This window comes from Parambassis ranga, chromosome 4 (genome assembly GCF_900634625.1).
Source record: "Parambassis ranga chromosome 4, fParRan2.1, whole genome shotgun sequence".
NCBI classification, from domain to species: domain Eukaryota; kingdom Metazoa; phylum Chordata; class Actinopteri; family Ambassidae; genus Parambassis; species Parambassis ranga.
Window position 1 is genome coordinate 21,889,911 of NC_041025.1, and position 17,998 is coordinate 21,907,908.

A 17,998-nucleotide genomic window follows, 5' to 3' on the forward strand; every position below is an offset into this window, starting at 1 on the left:
ATCAACAGAGCTTGAGGTCAAAGGTCACCTCAGCAGCATCTTCATCTAAATGAAACGACACAGAGTAAAAAGATTTCCTTCGGTTTCAGCACTTACAAATGAGGATATGCAGATAAGAGGAAGCATCTGGGTTTTATAGGCCCCTCATCGCACCGACCTCTTTCGTTTCATTCTCCAGGTGCCTGCATAGCAGTTTCAAGATGGTGACTGCGGGTTAAATTATGCAAAATGTGAACAAGATTTCTACAAACAATCAAGACTGAAAATATGCTCATGTGCATTCAAGAGCAGGAGAACACGTGCAGCTGATGTGAAACATCTGAGCGGATGCCAGTCGGTGCCTCGTGTCGGCTAATAGGGATTAATTTAAAGTGGAAAAAACTCTTAGTTAGCTAAGAGTTAAAAGTAAACCACCCACTTTCACACCGACACAGATGTAAATCCAGGCTGGAGGTCAGCTGATGGATCAAATAAAGACATACGAGATAGCATAATGAATGGCTAGATTAAACAGAGACGTGGAGAGGTGTGGCTTTTTACCTCCATGTGGAATTTCTCACATCATGGTCAGGCACGGTGGAACTGAGGCAGCAGGAAGAACAGCAGCTGCAGCACAGGACGGCAGCCATGCTGCTGTATTAATCATCATTTATTTAACAGAGTTCCTGTGGCTTTGACGGTCAGAGAGCCAAGAATATGATTAGAAAAACCAACATGTAGAGACTCTTCAGCTGAAAAGGAGTCACGTCAAAGCAAAAGGGTATTACCACATGTACCTACAAATTAATGATGTAGGAAATCCTACATGTAAACCTGTTTCCTGTGGTTCAGAAACACAACATACAAGATAATACAGTGTAGGTTAACACAAGTTCAACATTCTTTAGCATTACTCAAAGCCGTCACCTTCAGTCCAGCTGACCATCCTCCTGTCAAAACAATATCTATGAGGTTGAAACTTGTGTCAGTAGCTGCCAGCTAACAGCATGATTAGTGTAAAAACTTTGTTTAAAAGTACCTGCTTCTGATTTTTTTTAAATATCGTGCAAAGATGCAGACTCATCAATCAATGGGTAAGAGGAGAAGACTCCCAAACTTTCCTTCAGGATATCTCTTGGATGGACATCCAGTAAATCTCTATGCAGATCTGACCTACAGCTCACCTGAACCTGCACACCTCCTCATTTAAAGCAGTGAGCACTGAGGATGGGGAAAGACAGAGAAGGAAGGTGGGAGAGGGGAAACCGGAAATGTATTTATGCTTCCCTGTGCACGGTAGTAGATGTTTGACATGTGCACGAGGGGGCAGAGCCTGGCCCCCGTGAGTCCAGCTGACTTAAGAAAAGTTCTAAAGGAAGGGGACTCAGAAGGAGCAAGAGGAGAAAATATTTATTTACCACACCATGCTTGATGCATGAAGTGGTAGCTTTATATAATGATAATTAATATTTACTGTGTCTCCATACTGTTGCTATGGGACAGGGTCATTGTCTTATTTACAAGGCTGTACTGCCCTCTAGTGTTCAAAATATGTCAGTGCTGATACTACACTGTCCTCTCTAACAAACTATTTTAGTTCTCTTAAAAACCCAGATTTTTATGTTATGTCAATTTCTACATGTAAAGCTGCAGTAAATACATCTTTGTCTATCTTATGCATTCTTTGACTGTAGCTTATTATTATTATTATTATTATTATTATTATTATTATTATTATTATCAGTAGTATCACCTCCATAGATATACATATATATACCTATATCTGTGTCTATTACGTGTATCTATGGGTTTGCTCCTTTAATTACTTCTTCTGTCTTTACGACAGTCGTTGCGACACTACCTGCTTTACGACTGTTTTGGAGGCTGATTCAAAATGGAGTAGAGTTCCTTGTTACACAGCTAGGTTTAGCAGCTCTAGCTTCATCTTTTCATCGATTTTTTTTTCCTTTCAACAACTTGTTCCTCGGAAAAAAAAAATCAAGTGTTGAAAATGTCAGAAGAGAAGAAGTCAGGCTCTTTAGGTTTCTTTTCCAGCTACGATGATTTGAGCGACAGCAGCAGCGACTCGGACGAGGAGGGAGAGAGTCGCAAGAAGAAACGGGCGACAGGCTCTCATGAAAGCGGGGCTGAGTCCTCCCAACAGGGGACCAAGCGAGCAGCCGGCGGAGCTCTTTTACCCAAACCCGACGAGCTGTTCAGCTCCGTGTCCAAACCCGCTTTTCTCTACAACCCGCTGAATAAGCAGATAGACTGGGACAGTTTGACGGTCAAAGCCCCTGAAGAGGTAAACAGACCAAGTAGACGGCAACATGGACGAATGAACACAAATGACTTCAACTGAGAATATAGAGAGATACGTGTTAGCGTAACAGCTACCATTAGGTATTTAACATGTCCATACACACAGCTAGCTGTTTACTAGCTACACCTGTGCTAATATCATATGAATACAATGCAATTCAGTTGAATTTTAAGGCAAGAAAAAAGAAAGCTTTGAATGAGCTTGATGCTCTGCTTCGGGGCTTAAATTGGCATTATGTTACTTATTGATCTAATCAACTATTATTTCAACATTATCTGACACCTTGTTGATGTCTGTTAGTAACAAAGTGCTTGGATTAGGCTGCGTTTTACTGTGCAGGGACAGCAGTACTCGCAGCTTGTTGGATGCATACTTCTACACCTTTCCTCTGTGACCGTGTTCAAGCCTCTGTTTATGTTTCTCTTCCTTGAAGCCTGTCAGAGAGTTTCAGCCATGGAAGACCAACGCTGTGCCCCCTCCTCAGAGCTACGCTGCAGAGCCAGTGAAGAAGAAGGGGCCTCCTCCAGGAATGGACATGGCAATAAAGTGGTCCAATGTCTATGAGGACAATGGGGAAGATGCTCCGAAGGCCTTCACCGGCAAGGCCCAGTTCTTACCCGCAGAGGAGCAACTCCCTGAGTCTGGTGAGTCCTGTTTCTTATCATTAAAATGTCCATTATCCCTGCTACGACCATGCTAGTTTTTTTTTTTTACAGTGATGCATACTAACAGAGTTTAAATAGCTTAAAATGTGATTGAATTTACACAAAATATACCTAAATAAAAGACGTAAACAACCACAAGCAATCCAATAAACAACAACTCTTTGCTTTCAAGTAATTTAAAAAACGTTTTGTTCCACTTTTTACCCCCAAATCTTTTGCAATCAGATGAAGAATCAGAGCAAGAGGTTAAGTCTGGCAAGAAACGGCGAGTGGAGACCTTTCAGCAGAAGGAGAAGAGGAAGAGGGACCTGGGACAAGCCACTTCTGACAAGAACTTTGTAGAGGAAGAGAAAAGGATCCTCAGGCAACAGGTGGACTGAGGTCCAAACTGTCAGCAGTCAGGAAACAACTGAGAGTCATTCACAATCAGTCCAAACATACAGTCATATTATCTAACAGCTGTCAACATACATTCTAATTTAATAAAAAAGGAGGGTAGAATTATTAGCCTGTTCTGCTGCAACATTTTTTCCAGCTAGCGACCCTGTCATATTTGTATTTACAGATTAAAGGAACGTTCTGGCATTTTACTTTCAGTGTGTTTACATGCACATTAATGGCAATAAAATGGCGATATTCTGGGACCTGGGACTTCCAGATATCTTTCTAGAGATTTCTGTGGATATTTATACACACTAGATTGTAATAGGCGTCCAGTGTGGGTAAATATAAAGGATTAGCCAGCTGTTTGCAGGACTGACACAGATGTGCATGTGTGAATTTGCAACACTTACCTACTCTAGTAGGTTAGTTTTACACAATCAGTATGCACATTTGCATGAATATTTTTGAGAGCCATACAATGAAAAAAAATGTACTAGCCATGTAAGCATTTTTTGTGAAATTATAGTTTGTATTTAATGGCAGTGAATCTGAAAAATGTGTGCATGTAAACATAGTGATGATTCACAGCATACACGGAGGGCTGGGCAGTGCTACACACAGCTTGAAGCTCCATGTGACTGCTGTTGTTTAAGTTTGGTGACTAAATTGTTGTCATAACAACAAATAGAATCTTTGACTTTAAATGAGGATTACCAGATTAAACATAGACACTGGTCAGTCACCTGCTGCTTGTTTGAGTTTGATGACGCAGTGAGATCTGGCTGTGGCAGTTTGTTTGTTTGTTTTGTGTCATACTATTTATCACCAAAATATGACTTTGTGTGTGTTTGCTGTGTTTATCCTTTAAAAACGTGACTAAATAATGTGTGTAAAGCTGCTTGTACTTCCTGCTTACGGGCAGCAGGTGTCACCCTTTAGCTTCACTAGAATTTCCGCCCTCCACATTAGCGGTGACAACCTGAGTGTGTAAACCTAATTATAACCAGGGCCTGTGTAGAGGTAGTGTTTCTCTGAAAGGAGGTGCTGACCTCTGGAGGTTCGTCTACTTGATGCATTCAGGCTGTTTATTCAGTTTCCTGTTCCTTGTATTACACAAAACATCTGTGCTGGAATAAATGTAATCAACTTCCTGCTTGTTTAGTATTCTTACATAAGGTAATCTGAACTTTGTATTGTTAATAGATGTTTTAGCAAATCGGTTCACTCTGGGGATTTTTATAGTTTCATAGTTTCATTGCAATATTGTACATTATAGGCAATAAAACGTGTTTTACTGGAGAGCGAGAGAGATGGTTGGTCATTTATGTTTGTTTACAAAAAATTAACAACAAACTCACTGAAAGCCGTAAAGACGCGTGTCTGCTGGAGTAAATATAATGGTTTTCCAAGCACTGAAGAAGTTTCCACTTTGCAACAGTTTAGTGATCAGAGGAATTCCTGGCCTATCTGTCATCGCGGGTCGACATGAAATAGTGGTAAATATGCTTCTGATAAAATTCCAGCCTCCAGGTATGTGTCTGGCCTTGTCTGAAACCTGTACCTGGTCCTGCACGACAGCAGCAGCGCACTGATTTTTATCAGCCATATTTACGAACAAATAACTCTCTCTCTCCCTCTTTGTGTGTGTTGACTGCGTGGGCAACGACCAGCGAGGTCACGTCCATCATGAATTACTCATCTGGTTGTCAGTTCTGGAAGCTTCCCAGAAAGTAGATGTTTGGAAACACGCTGTTCTCGGAGACGCGTGGAAATCTACAATTCCTGCTCAGTCTGTGTGTTTTGAGCTCTTTGATATGATATCCGCTGCATTCTTTGACTGTAGCTTCTTTGTGTCACAGAGATTATGTTACCAGAAAGCATTTTTTTTTTCCTCATCCCACTGGATGTCACACACGGCTGCACTTATCTTCACTTAATAAAAGAGAACATCTAGTTCTCAGGTTTCAGTCACTGAATGGCTGTGACTGACTTAAAATTCACAGTGTGGAAATAAAATGATAAAATTGAAGCTGTTTTGAAGAGATGTCCGGCGCCCTCCTTCATCCACTTAGACCTAAGTGCCAGTCACACAAACCTTTTTATCATTCCTGACACATTTACTGGAAGGTCAAGACCTCATGATGCCCGTTGAGTATTCAGGGGCCTTTACTGAGCTGGCTGCCAACAGCTGCCTCCACATGACTGATGACATTTTCACACAGTCAGCAGCACAATGTCACAGCTTGTATATGTAAATGTACTCCTGGCTGTTATCTGGCACCCAGAGCCCATACAGAAATATGCTTTCTGCAAAGAATTCAAGTTGTTATTGATTGATATATTAGTACACTATTTGCATGTACACAAATGTACACAAACAAACACACAACGGCTCGCCTTTGAGCTGATCTTTGTACAACCACAGGTTCCTCTCTCTTGGGTCTCATATTGAGCGTGGGCTGGAATTTTCCAAATACCGGTCAGACAGTAACATTATATCATGATTCACAGGAAAATTGTGGTAGAGACCACTGATTGCAGCTGAATATTTCCAAAAAGTTCCCCCAGCTCCGTTCCTGTGTGCCACCCAGAGTATGTATGTACAGAGAATATCATCCATGTGCAGTTATTTGTATGATATGATGAGCTGGAAAGTTATATATGTTAGCAGTAGGCTGGTGGGTTTGCCTGCAGCAATAGAAACGTGATATATTATCCCAATACATTTAATGACTACAACCACAAAAACGGCAGCAGAATATCAGAACACTGCTGCAGTGCTACAAGAAGAAGAATGAAATATCATCTATTATTCTAGTACAAAACTGAGGCCGGAGTCTAAAGTGTAATAAAACAAATGTGCATCTTAACTCTAGCTGAATGTCTCCTGAACATTATCTTGAAGTTGAATACACAATCAGATCATGCTGTCAGAGACATAATCACACCATCACAGTTCTCACAGTAGCAAGAGACAAGAAGTCTGACCTCTAGTCTCAATAAACATGTCAGAGGCTGTCTCATGATAACGATACGAAGCAGACACAAAGACAGCCCAGGCTGTGTGTGTGTGTGTGTGTGTGTGAGAGAGAGAGAGAGAGAATCAGCCAGCGGTGGTCAAAAATGTGGGAGATGCTATCAGTGTGGATTTGGACCCTTGTCCTGTGGTTTCCTCAATCACAGCAAAGCCAGTTGTCTAAGTCTGAAAATAAGCATGAATACATCCATTTGTTGTAGTGACTTGGTAATCGTTTAACATGACAGGTGGCAGATTAATCAATAATGAAAAGCAGCTATTAGATGGAGCCCAGTATATTATGTTTATCTCAGCCTAATCACAGCAGCCGGTGTGATTATTACTGTCCCTGCTGGCTGATGTTTGCTCAGTGATCAGATATTGAAGCAGAATATTTCGGTTAATATCAGCTATCTGAGTAAGATAAGAGCTTATCTCTGTTCCGGACACGAGGATATGAACACATAACGAAAGCTTATGTTTACACCACTGAGCTCCCTGATAACGGCCTTTTCTCACAGCTTGGTCATTATATGGGGGAAAACACTTCTGTGAGTTCAGTTTGTTTCTATATTTACAAGTCTCAGAAAACCTGCTGTCAGGTTTGAGACACTATTCCAACAAGAAGAAATGATTAACTATAAGCTTCATGTCAGGAAATCAATAACTATAGGCCGGGGTGCACATAACTCTTTAGTGAGTTACTCTGGTGAGTACCAGGAGATGGTGTTTGGTACTCACCCCATATGTAGCGTGGTCTTCCCCCGCTGTCCTCTGCTTCAGCTTCCTGCCCGGTAGATGATGAAGATGATGAAGATGCTGCAGATGCGCCTCCCCGTCCTCGGCTGAGCCTCTGATCAGCTCCACAGGTCAACAGCTGGCTTCGGGTCAGGTGTCTCTGTGCATCAGGGCTGAGGGACGAGCATGTGACGGACCAGCTCTGTTCTTGGTTTCTATCATGTTGAGATGTGAGAATCCCCTCTCACTCTCTGGGAGCCACCTTGTTGATGTTGCAGTAAGCATCTGGGTCACTTGTATTTACCAAGTCATACACAGAAGGAGCTCCCAGCTGTTTTCTTGGCAGCTTTAGGCATATCTTTTCAGTCACTGTGGTGTCTTTGTCAGGTTGCAAGAAGGCCTAACTCCCTGTCTCTGTCAGCAGCAGCATCACAAACAGTGTGTGCTCTGTAGGGGCCTTCAGCATGAAGCAGAAGTGTGAACTGTCCAAAGGCCACCATGAGTTCATCCTTACATTATGCAATAGTCAGATTTGACATCATGGAACTCACCCAGTTTCATAAAGCAGATCCACAGTCCTCACACAGCTTCTTCAGTGCAGCATCGTCCTGTCTGTGCACACAGCCTGCGTCTTCTCGGCTAGCTTGTTTATTAGCAATAGCTAGCGCCACATTCAGGCGCTCCTTGCGCTTTTCATGTTTGTCAAATAAAGGATGACTGATATTCTTCGAGCTTTTATAAAAAAACGCACCTGTTTTCTCTGCTAGATGTGAATGCGGGCGGCAAATCTTTCAGTGCTCTTATCGTTAGCTTCAAGCTACACGGCACTTCCTGGAGCCACCTTTGGCTCCGGCTGGCGTTTCTTTGAAGGAGGCCGAAGAAGCTGCTTGGTGCCGGTTGTGTTCTGGACTTCTCCGCCTGCGACGTCACCATGTGTTTGTTTAGATGAGACAGTGTTGATAACGTGACGGTCAAGTACGCAAAGGCGTGTAGCAACACAAGTGACTTCAGGCGTTCCGGGTTTTTATCGCGCATGCGTTCCTGCGTACCAGTTGTGCGCATGCGCAGCCCTGAAATTCAACTTTGTTTTTATCTTGTAAGGATTTTTGCTTTCTGTGTAATAACTGCAGCATGTTAAGAGTTTTCTGGACTTTCAGCTTTAGTCTATTTGTGCTGTTTGTTTTATTGTCTAAAAAAAAAAAGCGAGAGCTGCTAGAAGTGTCTGTTTAATCCAAACACGAAGTGTAACTTTGCAGCTTTTCCCAAAGGGTTTGTTTGCTGGACTGTTTCTCGACAAAAGAATCTGTTTATGTAACAAATAAACAATAAATGAACAAATATAAACTGTGTGAAAGTTTCAAATTGAAGGATGTCTTGTCTCTAAACCTCATTTACATGTCCACAAATGTCCACAAAGACGCTCCCGCAGATATAAATGTGGCACAATGGTGAGGTTTTTTTTTTCAGTTGTAAAATATGAGTGAATGACAATAATGTGACTCTGGAACGTAAAGCTGCAGCCTCCTGGTGCTCTGACAGGGATCATCCAGCCTAATTTATACCCTGAGAAAGGCTTGTGTCCAACAGCATAAATTTAGTTGCGGTGTGCACTGAAAAAAAAAAAAAAAAAAGAGGGGGAAGGCCCATAAACCGGCCCGGGACAGAGGAGACAGAGAGACAGAGAGAGACACAGAGAGAGAGAGAGAGGGAACAATGGGCAGCCATCAGGAGGAGAGCCCCAACAGCTGCAAAGCCCCAATCCCACATCATTTCACATGCACACGTACACGTGCACACACATACACATGTATGCATTCACTCTTTCTCTCTCCTTCCACACTCAGCTTTCTTCCTCATATACATTCTTTGGCCAGGCCATCTGAAAAAGAGGCCAGCTAAGCAGATGTTCTGCTCCGGACTTCACAAAGGGCACCAGCCACTGCCAGAAGAAGAAGAAGAAGAAGAAACACATGGAGGGAGGCGAACATCCTCCATTTCTCCTGCAATGTTGAGTCAGCATGCTGTGCGACTGCTGGTTATTATTCTGTTTGTCGTTTCGGATCGATCAGATATTTTATTCAAATTCAGAAGCTGTACATGCAACAAAGAAGTTCAGGGAGAATATCTCTTTCTTATTGTCATGAAATCCAGATCTATACCCACATGGTCCATCTTCCCATGATGCACAGCAGGATGCTGCAAAACCACTTCCTAAAAATGCTGAATTCTGCAGATTTTAGTGACTCAAACAAAGATGCATGAAGCCACACACAGAACAACAACACGGGTCTATTAACACAAATAGAGTTTAAGGACCAAGCAGAATATTTATTACAAATCAACCATTGAGTTTTCCAGGTCAAATAAAGACAACTACCTCATTTTGGTGAGAACATCATAGATTAAAGGGACAGTTCACCCCAAATCAAATATGTTTGCCACTGGCCTGCAGGTCTGTTCCTTCATCGAGATCATTTTGGGTCAGCTGCAGAGATTTTTGTCTTATTTTTCCAAACATCATCACACCATTGTTTGTGCTAAAACATGAATATTATTATTATTTTGGTGTAAACGGTCCCTTTATGGAGTTACATATACCACATACTTGTGCTCGCAGGCGGCCATCACAGAGAAAAATCACTGGAGAAAAACAAACATCACATTTCTGAAGAATGCAAAATATTTTCAGAATGAAAATTACACTAATAGACGTCGTTTGTTAAAACATGCCCTGCAGCCAGCGTGGTGAAGAGTTGCTGCAGTCCAAAGGTTTGCATCCTTCTCTCTGCATCTGCCCTCTTCTTCCTCCTCCTCCTCCTCTCCCTCTTTGCTTTCCCTTTTCCACTCTCTCTCTCTCACACACAAACACACACACACACACACTATGCAGCCTGCAGGTTTTGACCTGTGAATAACTGCCCAGACAGGGTCTAGTCAGTCAGTCGGTGGGGCGGGCAGGCCGAGGCGTCAGGGCCTACACAGCTCCTGCAGGGCAATAACAGATACTTATCATGTTTTACTGAGGGTAGCGGTGGTGGCGGTGATGGTGGGTGGAAGCGGGACAGCGGGGCCCTGCCGAAGAATGGCTCTGACAATAAATGCCCTCAATCATGGGTAGACATTGTGACTTTGAAAAAACAGAGGCAGAGTTCTGCCAGGAGGCTTCAGTGTGTGTCTTTAGAGGGGAAAAGAGCTTTAAGAACACCTACTGCAGCTTTTCAGCAGCTCATCCTCTCACACATTCCAAGTAGAGGCAACAGCAAACAAATGGCTTAAGGTTGAAGTGAAGTATGTCTCATTCTTTTCTGCACTGTTTTGGGTGCTCTTAAGCCTCAGGTTGTGCTGCGAGTGGGGACGGAGGTTAGATGAGGGGTCAAAGAGGAGAGGATTACTCAAGATACACTTCAGATAAATGTGTCAAGCCGAATAATTGGCAGTGATCCATCACCAGGCAGGCTGTGCTGTTAGATAAAAAATAATAAGGCAATAATGAAGATGAAGCTCTGAAAAGACTAATTCTCCCTGACACACATGATCCTGCTCGTTCGTAAGGAGCAAGTGATGGCTTGGAGTGTGTAACTTATCACCATCCTCCTTATTGTTTCCTCCTGAAACCTTCATTTTTCTCTTTCTCACTCTCAGTCAGGCACATACCCCCCACCTAACCACACCCCCCACCTCGAGACGAGGGCCCTGCTGTTTGCTGAAATGCCTTCACAGCTACCAGTGAAGGTGGTAATTTAAAGTCCTGGCTCTGTGCTCCACAGTGGGATTTAATTCACATTTTGGGGACAAATATGTGTTGAATTTCAATGGAGAGGCTGCAGCTTCTATTGAACATACTAGACCTCAGTGTGTACGGGATAAAACAGCACAGTTACAGTACAGCTCCCTTTCAGATCATTATCATTACTGCTTCTTACTCATGTAATAGAAACGATCAATGTGACTTCAGATCAATCTGGATTATCAGGAGGATTGTACAATGCTGTCAGCATCCCTCCATCCAACCAACCAGCACCTGATGTCCAAAACACAATATAACCTATAGCCCCAAGCTGTTTTTATCACAGATTTAAACTACACAGACTATAAGTGGTTGATCAATACTCGATGTCGTCCAATCACAGGACTGATACAGCTGCATAGGTCTGTGTTAGGGAGCAGGTTAGGGTACATGCACTGCAGTTCCAAAGTGATGTTATTCCAGCATTTATACCTTTACACATAAATATAGATTTAGCATTTTATCAGACTTTTATGAGCAGCATATAAACATTCTTAGTGTATGCAGAAGCTGAAGTTTTTATTTGTGAGCAGCATTTTCAGCTACTATGATGTGATGTTTCTCTGGGCCTTCCCTGACAAGCGTGGAAATCCCCTAACAAATAGTCAATAAAAGCAGTATTACATAAACAGAAAGTGTTTGTGTCTGTTTCACTAGGTAACAAGCCTAAAACCCATGAAGTGTGGGGTTCCACAGGGGTCCTGTTTCGGTCCCCTTTAGTTCCATTTTTACATCTCATTCTCATTAGGCCAAATATTCTAAAACTGAAAAGCATCCTAAGTATTCTAACTAAATATGAAGACACTCAAATGGACTGAGTACGGATGATCTGGACATTACTCCAGTTACTCTGCCAGTTACACTGACTACACTACACTGGGTAAAACATACCCAGATCTTCACCCAAATACATCTTTGACATGTTTGTCCTCAAAAGAGTTAGAACTGAACATGATGAAGCAGCGTCGTATGAAGCAAAAAAACAGAAAGAAACTTCCACATGATGTTAGACAGACTCTGGCTCAGCTATGCTCTGGCCTATAAAGTTTGTCTAGTGTCTATTTGAAGTCTTTATGTCTTAATTAATTCTGTAAAGCACTATGAAATATGCTATAGCTGCCTTTCCTTGCTGGATAAAACAAGCAAATTAAGGGTAATCAATGGGAAAAAAACATTTAATGGATTAATAAATGAACTTCTTCTACAACCTATGCAGTTTATCTCTGAAATGTCTGTTTTGTGGCAAAAAAAGATCCCAAATAAATGAGCTGCAAACATGAGGAGAGGCGCTAGAGAGAGAGGAAGAGGCAGAGAGGGAGGGAGGGAGGAAGGGAGAGAGAGAGAGAGAGAGAGAGAGAGGTGGTGCAGTTGAGCAAAGAGAGCCAGGAGTGTGTGGGACGCCAGAGCGGAGGTGACAGCGGAGAATGGAGAGGAGAGCGTCCGCCCGGCGAGCTTTGACCGCGGCGAGCGAGGAGATCCCACTCGGTCCTTTCCCTCTGGAGCCAGCGCGCTGAAAGACACCGGGAGGACTTACGTTGCTTGGGGGGGGCAAAGGAAAGGAATGGCTGATCCTCTGCGGAGGACTTTACTAGCGAAACTCCGGGGGAAGAAATCCAAGAAAGGAGCGACGGTCGGCGGTGGATACGGATCTGCTGCTGCTGCTGCGGCAGCGGCGGCGAGTGGGGGCCGAGAAGGTAAAGAAAAAGTTTTTCAGCGAGACTCGGATGAGGCTCGCACGGTAGTCTTACTCACAGGGCTGGATTGCACGACAGAAAGAATGAGTACGTACGAGAATTGTGTTGACGGGGCGATGGTGCTGCAAGCAGGGGGGGTTATGATAGTGCCGGAGAGTCGCGCAGCAGAGCTGGCCGGCTCACGGCTCCAGGAGCGCAGCAGCGGGGGCAGGGTTCGGGTTAATGAGGAGCTCCTGGGGGTCCCACTTCAAAGAGACACGCAGTTTAGTGGAAACGCATTTAGGGAGGGAAACAGAAGCCACCAGGGGTTCACATCCACGGATAAAATAATAGTAGGGGCCCCACTCGTGGGACCGCATGTCCAAAGAAAACACTTCATCTCGTGCAGAGTCGGGGATTCAATCGGGTTTGGGGACAATTCGAATCACGTTTTATACCGAGCACAGGTACAGGCGCTGACAGGGGCCGACAGGCCAACAGAGCCAGACCCAGAGCCAGAGCCGCCCAGAGGCAGAGGGGACTCCCGGCACATGGCAGCCACTGAAGCTGCGGCTGTACAGGAAAACAACACCAACTGGAGTTTTGACAGCGGTCCAACTTTGGAGACAAACTCACCAAATTGCGCGACAATTGTGTATCCCAACTGTTCGTCAAGAAACACAGAGGAGCACCTTTTAATCAGGAACATTGAGAGCTACGGGCCTGACTATGCAGGGGACATTAGAGGCACTGCAGGCTGTCTGCAGAGCCCAACCTTTTTCCCCACAGAGCTCGAAATATGTGACATCAACATGGCATCCCTGTGCGCCACGGAGGAGTCACTCAGATACCCCTTAGACAGTGAGGATGATGATTACTATGATAATGAAATTCTGCCCTTTTATGAGACAGTTAGACCAAAAACTGGTGGGGACCGAGCAGAGGGTGCAGAGCTCAGCCAGGCCGGTCAGGATAAAGGACAGTTTGGTGACAGTAAGAGTGCCCAGGAAACAGACAGGCTTAGGAACCAGCTGAAAGAGGCTTATTACCTTCTTATTAATGCTATGAATGATATCAACCAGGATGCTCAGCAGCTTAGTGGGGGGTTAACCGAGCAGCAGGCCACCTCCTCCTGCAGTAGCCACTCCAGGGACAGCCTGTGCTCCAGACTGTCTGTCAAAAACATGGACAGCGACTCGTGGTCATCCGGGGGGGACCACAGCCCTCAACAGGTGTCCGACACAGACTCGCTGCTGCTCTGCCTCACCGGCAATCTGGAGTCAAAGGCGAGACTGAACAGTAAAAGCATGGTAAACCTGTGCATGGCCAAAACGAGACCCACATTACTGCGCTCTGCTAGCGATGGAGCGATCAGGTACTCAGGCGGACCCTCAGTCTGCACTCAGGCCCCTGACGTGCATATGGCAGAAATCTGTGATGATAAAGAGGCTGAAGGAGGGAAAGTCACAGGAGCAGGTGAGCTGTCTGAACCTCAGGCGCTGTGCAGCGCCGTCAGCAGTGAGGAGCTGCTGCAAAGTGCTGCCATTGAGGAAGGCCGCGGTGGGCCGCTCAATGAGAGCAGCGGCTCGGTCAACAGCCTCACAGGTTCCTCAGACAGCAACACCGAGGTGGCAGCGCACCACGGTCAGGACAGCAAGCAGGAGCTGACTGAGGTCCGAGCACAGGCGGCTAACTCGGTCAACAAAGGTCACGGTGTCACTGTCAACAAGATGCAAGAGTGGATGCACAAGGGCCGCCTGTTGTCTTCTGAGATGAAGCAGCGCATTGAAGGCTCATCTTCGCCTCGTACTGGGGGCCGAAACCAGGACCTCGGAGGCTGCAAACTCTCAGCAGTCTCCCACGCATCCAGCAGAGGGGGTAAATCTGTCAAGGCCAAGTCGCCCACAGTCAAGTCACCACGACAACAGCAGCAGCAGCAGCCAGGTAGGACGTCTACACGGCGTGGCCTCAGCTCTCCGTGGACCCTCTGAAATCAGAGACCTCTCACCCGCCTTCCTCCCGTCTGATTATTGTCATCCTCCTCCACTCATAGTAAACTCCGTCTGGTGGCGGTCCACCCTGCACTCCTCATCCTCTGGATGCAAAGCAAAGGGACGAGACTCCTCAGACCTCTTGCTTTCCTTCACAGACTCTCTAACTGGTGGCGGGTTCTGTCCTTCACACTAATTTAGGTGCATTACATTAACACTGGATTAATAGCACATCACGTCGGATTACTCACAGCGTAGTTCAGTAACAACTAACTCACTCCCCTGCTAGAGGGCTCTCTGTGGTGTTGGTGATGGTTTGTGTGTAACTGTGAATGATTCTGTGATTTTGATGCTCTGTTTGTGACGAGGTGTTAAAAACATCTGTATCATGAAGCCGCAGATGGAAACAGGTGACACGGTATTCTCATCTATTATGTAGAAAATGGAGGTGCAGGAAGTAGGTCAAACTGAGAGGTCCAAACATCTGACAGGAAGGTCCATGTAGTAGCTGATTTCTGTCCAATATGCAACGAATTTGGACATCTTACCTCCACATTGGCTCAAAAGTTGAGGTTCAAGCCTGACCCTGGAACAGTCGACACATCAGCCCTGATGTGATGACAAACTTTTTTCCTTCTTTCCATCCATTATAGTTGCATCTAAGGCAGCCAGTTCAGTTTAATCACAGGAATCAGAACTGACTGTGGAAAACTGTTGATGTTAGAATTTGTTGCACAGGATGTGGAAACAGGCCTCAGAGACATCTTCTCTTTGCTTGTTTGTTTATTTATTTTCTTGCCTCTGACAGTAGTTTGGTCGCGGCTGCTGACTACCTGCCGTGCGTGCAGGCTGGTGTTTGACTGTCGGTGTTGTTGAGTTATGATCCGTGAGGCCCGCAGTGCAGACCGAGGGCCCCTGCATGTTTGACTTCCAGCCACCCATCGGCTCAGCATAGCTCTGACTTTACGGCTCTTTCCTCTCCTGTCTTTCAGTTCAAATAAAGTCTCGCAGATATTAGTTTCCATTCAGACTCCCCCTCTTACCACCGATTCTCATTTTTTCCCCCCGTTTTGCAGAGCTTTTCCCCTCTGAACTTTTCCACAGCTGTGGCCAGAGGAATCCAAAGCAGGAGAGGAGCCACTGCAGTTATTTTCTGTGTGTGTGTGTAGGATGGGGTGTGGGGGGGTTGGGCTGTCATGTCCTCATCCTCCCCAGTCGTTTGCTCTGAGCAGCTCCATGGTAACTTGCATTTTAAACAGACTTTGGATTGAATGTTTCGGATGCCATTCCTGTTGTTTAACTTGTTTGTGTTGTGTCACTTACTTCCTCACCATCAATGAACAAATGAAGGGTGATTAAGTATTTATTAAGGTCAGCTTTGGGCTTATCGTCCTCCTGTGTGCCTCTCAGCACCTTACAAATCCATAAAAAAAAAGACGCTCCAGTGGATTGCTTGTCTTGGCTTAAAAGTCTTCCTTGGGTTCATGGGTTGATCGCAGTTTATACAAATATTTATATATTTTCTGACATTCTATAATAAGATCCATCCCGCCCCTTGAGCATTATTCGGAAATTAAACCTCGCTGTAAAGGGGCAAAATATTGGCTTAATTAGAGTGGAGCTAATTTATTTCTGTCCTGACTTGTCCTTTAATTACGGTGTGAAAAAAAAAAAAAAAGAAGATGTCGCTCCTTAAATGTGCACATGTGTGGGTGCAGGATGTTGTGCACAGGAGCATGTATATGCACATCTCTGCTGTGTACATGCATGTTTGCAGGATTTATAGTTGTGTTGTGTTTTGTTGTGCAGGTGGGCGGGCAGGCATTCAGTATCCAGGCATCATCGAGTGGTGTGTCAGTCAAACCTGGTGCTGAGACTGAGCATTAGAAAGAGAATTCTTGTTTTAAAGTCATTGTAGCTTTTCATGTTAAATTAAGCAGCCAGTAGCTTGTTAGCTTAGCTTAGCATGATGACCCAAATAAGGGAGAAATTACTTTTCTGGCTTTGTGCAGGAAAACGTGTTTAAAGTGCATGAGAGGAGTCAAAGATGTGGTTATGTTTGCATTTTTAGTATGATGGTGGTCGAAAGCATAAGGGCCAAGAAAATGGCGGAGAAGCTTGTTAAAGACAGGGGGTGTGCTTTGTGATAAGTTTTTTTAACTCAGAGGTTAGATGCTACATCATATGACACGCGGTTACTTTTACGCTTGAATTCTTCTGATCAATGTTTCAGATACAGCCACATAAAATAAAATAAAGTGACAAAGAAGTGATTAAAGTTTGTTTTGCAGAGAGTTGTGAGCTAAAATACTTTTTTTCGTTGTGACCAGAGACGTCCTGAAAATTTTATGTGTTGCCTAGCAACTGGTCTCTGTGTAGAAATAGCTCCTGGTCATGTAACACCACAAACACAAATGACAAATAGTCATTGATTCAGTGAGCATGGGGGGATGCTAAAACAAAAACAAACAGTGGATCTGAGATGTTTCCCTGGTTTCTTCTGCTGACTAGCACATACTTCTCTGGAAGCCACAGCTATGAAAGTATCTCTTTAAAGACATTAGACCTGAGGATAAACATGCTCGGGGTCAGGTTTACTATGCAGTGTTGCTCAACACTTTGATTACATTAATCCCTGTTCGCTCAGTGGCTTCAGAGCTGAGATGCGAGTGCAGGTGTAATACAATCCTCCCTGACTGCTGTCAAGTCATGTCAGAACACTGCGGCGTTCGGTTCCTGCGCTGTGCCAAAAACCTTGTTACTGAGCTGCTGAATTATTTCTGTTTTTTTTTTTTTCTCTCTTCACGTAAACACAGGACCGATGGCGGAGGTTCAGTGATTTGTCTTGTCTGGTGTGTGTCTGTACTTGGACAGATTTATGGAGTATGGTAGCTTTAAAAGATCAGGTGATGAAGGGAAAAACTTGAGGTATCAGGGTTCATTCCAGGAAGGTGTCTGTTGAAGAGTGAGGCTGGTAAAGTTTACTGGTAAAGGGACAGTTCACCCCAACAATAAATAATTATGTTTTTTTCATGCGGCCTTGGGGCATGAGTTTTTTTGTTGGAATAGTAACACAATAAGGCCCTGTTCACACTGGAGAAAGTCAAACCAGCTAGAGTAACATTGAATCCAGATAGCCTTTAAACTGGATACGTTGAGACCTATTTTCAAATCTGGCTATCACACACATGCTCAATCCGGCTTAATCCGGCTTGTTTGTTGTCCTCCAAACCGCTAGGTGGCGCCTCGTAATATACAGAGTCCGTTCAGGCCATGGTAGGACCGCGTGTGCACATGCGTTGTGCGTTTTTTTTTTTTTTTGTCCCGTGTCGCTCGTTCCTTCATTTTGTTTCGGTTCAAAAAGCAGATTATTCCTTTGTAGCCCTGTCGAAAATCAATGCGAGGCAAAGCTGTTGTAGTTCAACGGTTGTTTACATACGGC

At 44.4% G+C, this 17,998-nt stretch overlaps 2 protein-coding genes across 2 annotated transcripts in view; both read left to right on the forward strand.

Moving 5' to 3' along the window:
* The first annotated feature begins 1,990 nt into the window (after positions 1 to 1,990).
* On the forward strand, positions 1,991 to 4,502 carry c4h1orf52 (chromosome 4 C1orf52 homolog). The gene is made up of 3 exons (XM_028403783.1): positions 1,991 to 2,284; positions 2,736 to 2,946; positions 3,193 to 4,502. Exons 1-3 carry the CDS (start codon positions 1,991 to 1,993, stop codon positions 3,345 to 3,347), a joined length of 660 nt encoding a protein of 219 aa, XP_028259584.1. The 3' UTR covers positions 3,348 to 4,502.
* A 7,762-nt stretch (positions 4,503 to 12,264) lies between these two features.
* Positions 12,265 to 17,998, forward strand: part of syde2 (synapse defective 1, Rho GTPase, homolog 2 (C. elegans)) — a 36,751-nt gene continuing 31,017 nt past the window's right edge. Inside the window, exon 1 of the mRNA XM_028403135.1 lies at positions 12,265 to 14,509. Coding sequence (XP_028258936.1) covers positions 12,454 to 14,509 — 2,056 coding nt within the window. The 5' untranslated portion in view covers positions 12,265 to 12,453. The remainder of the gene's footprint in view (positions 14,510 to 17,998) is intronic.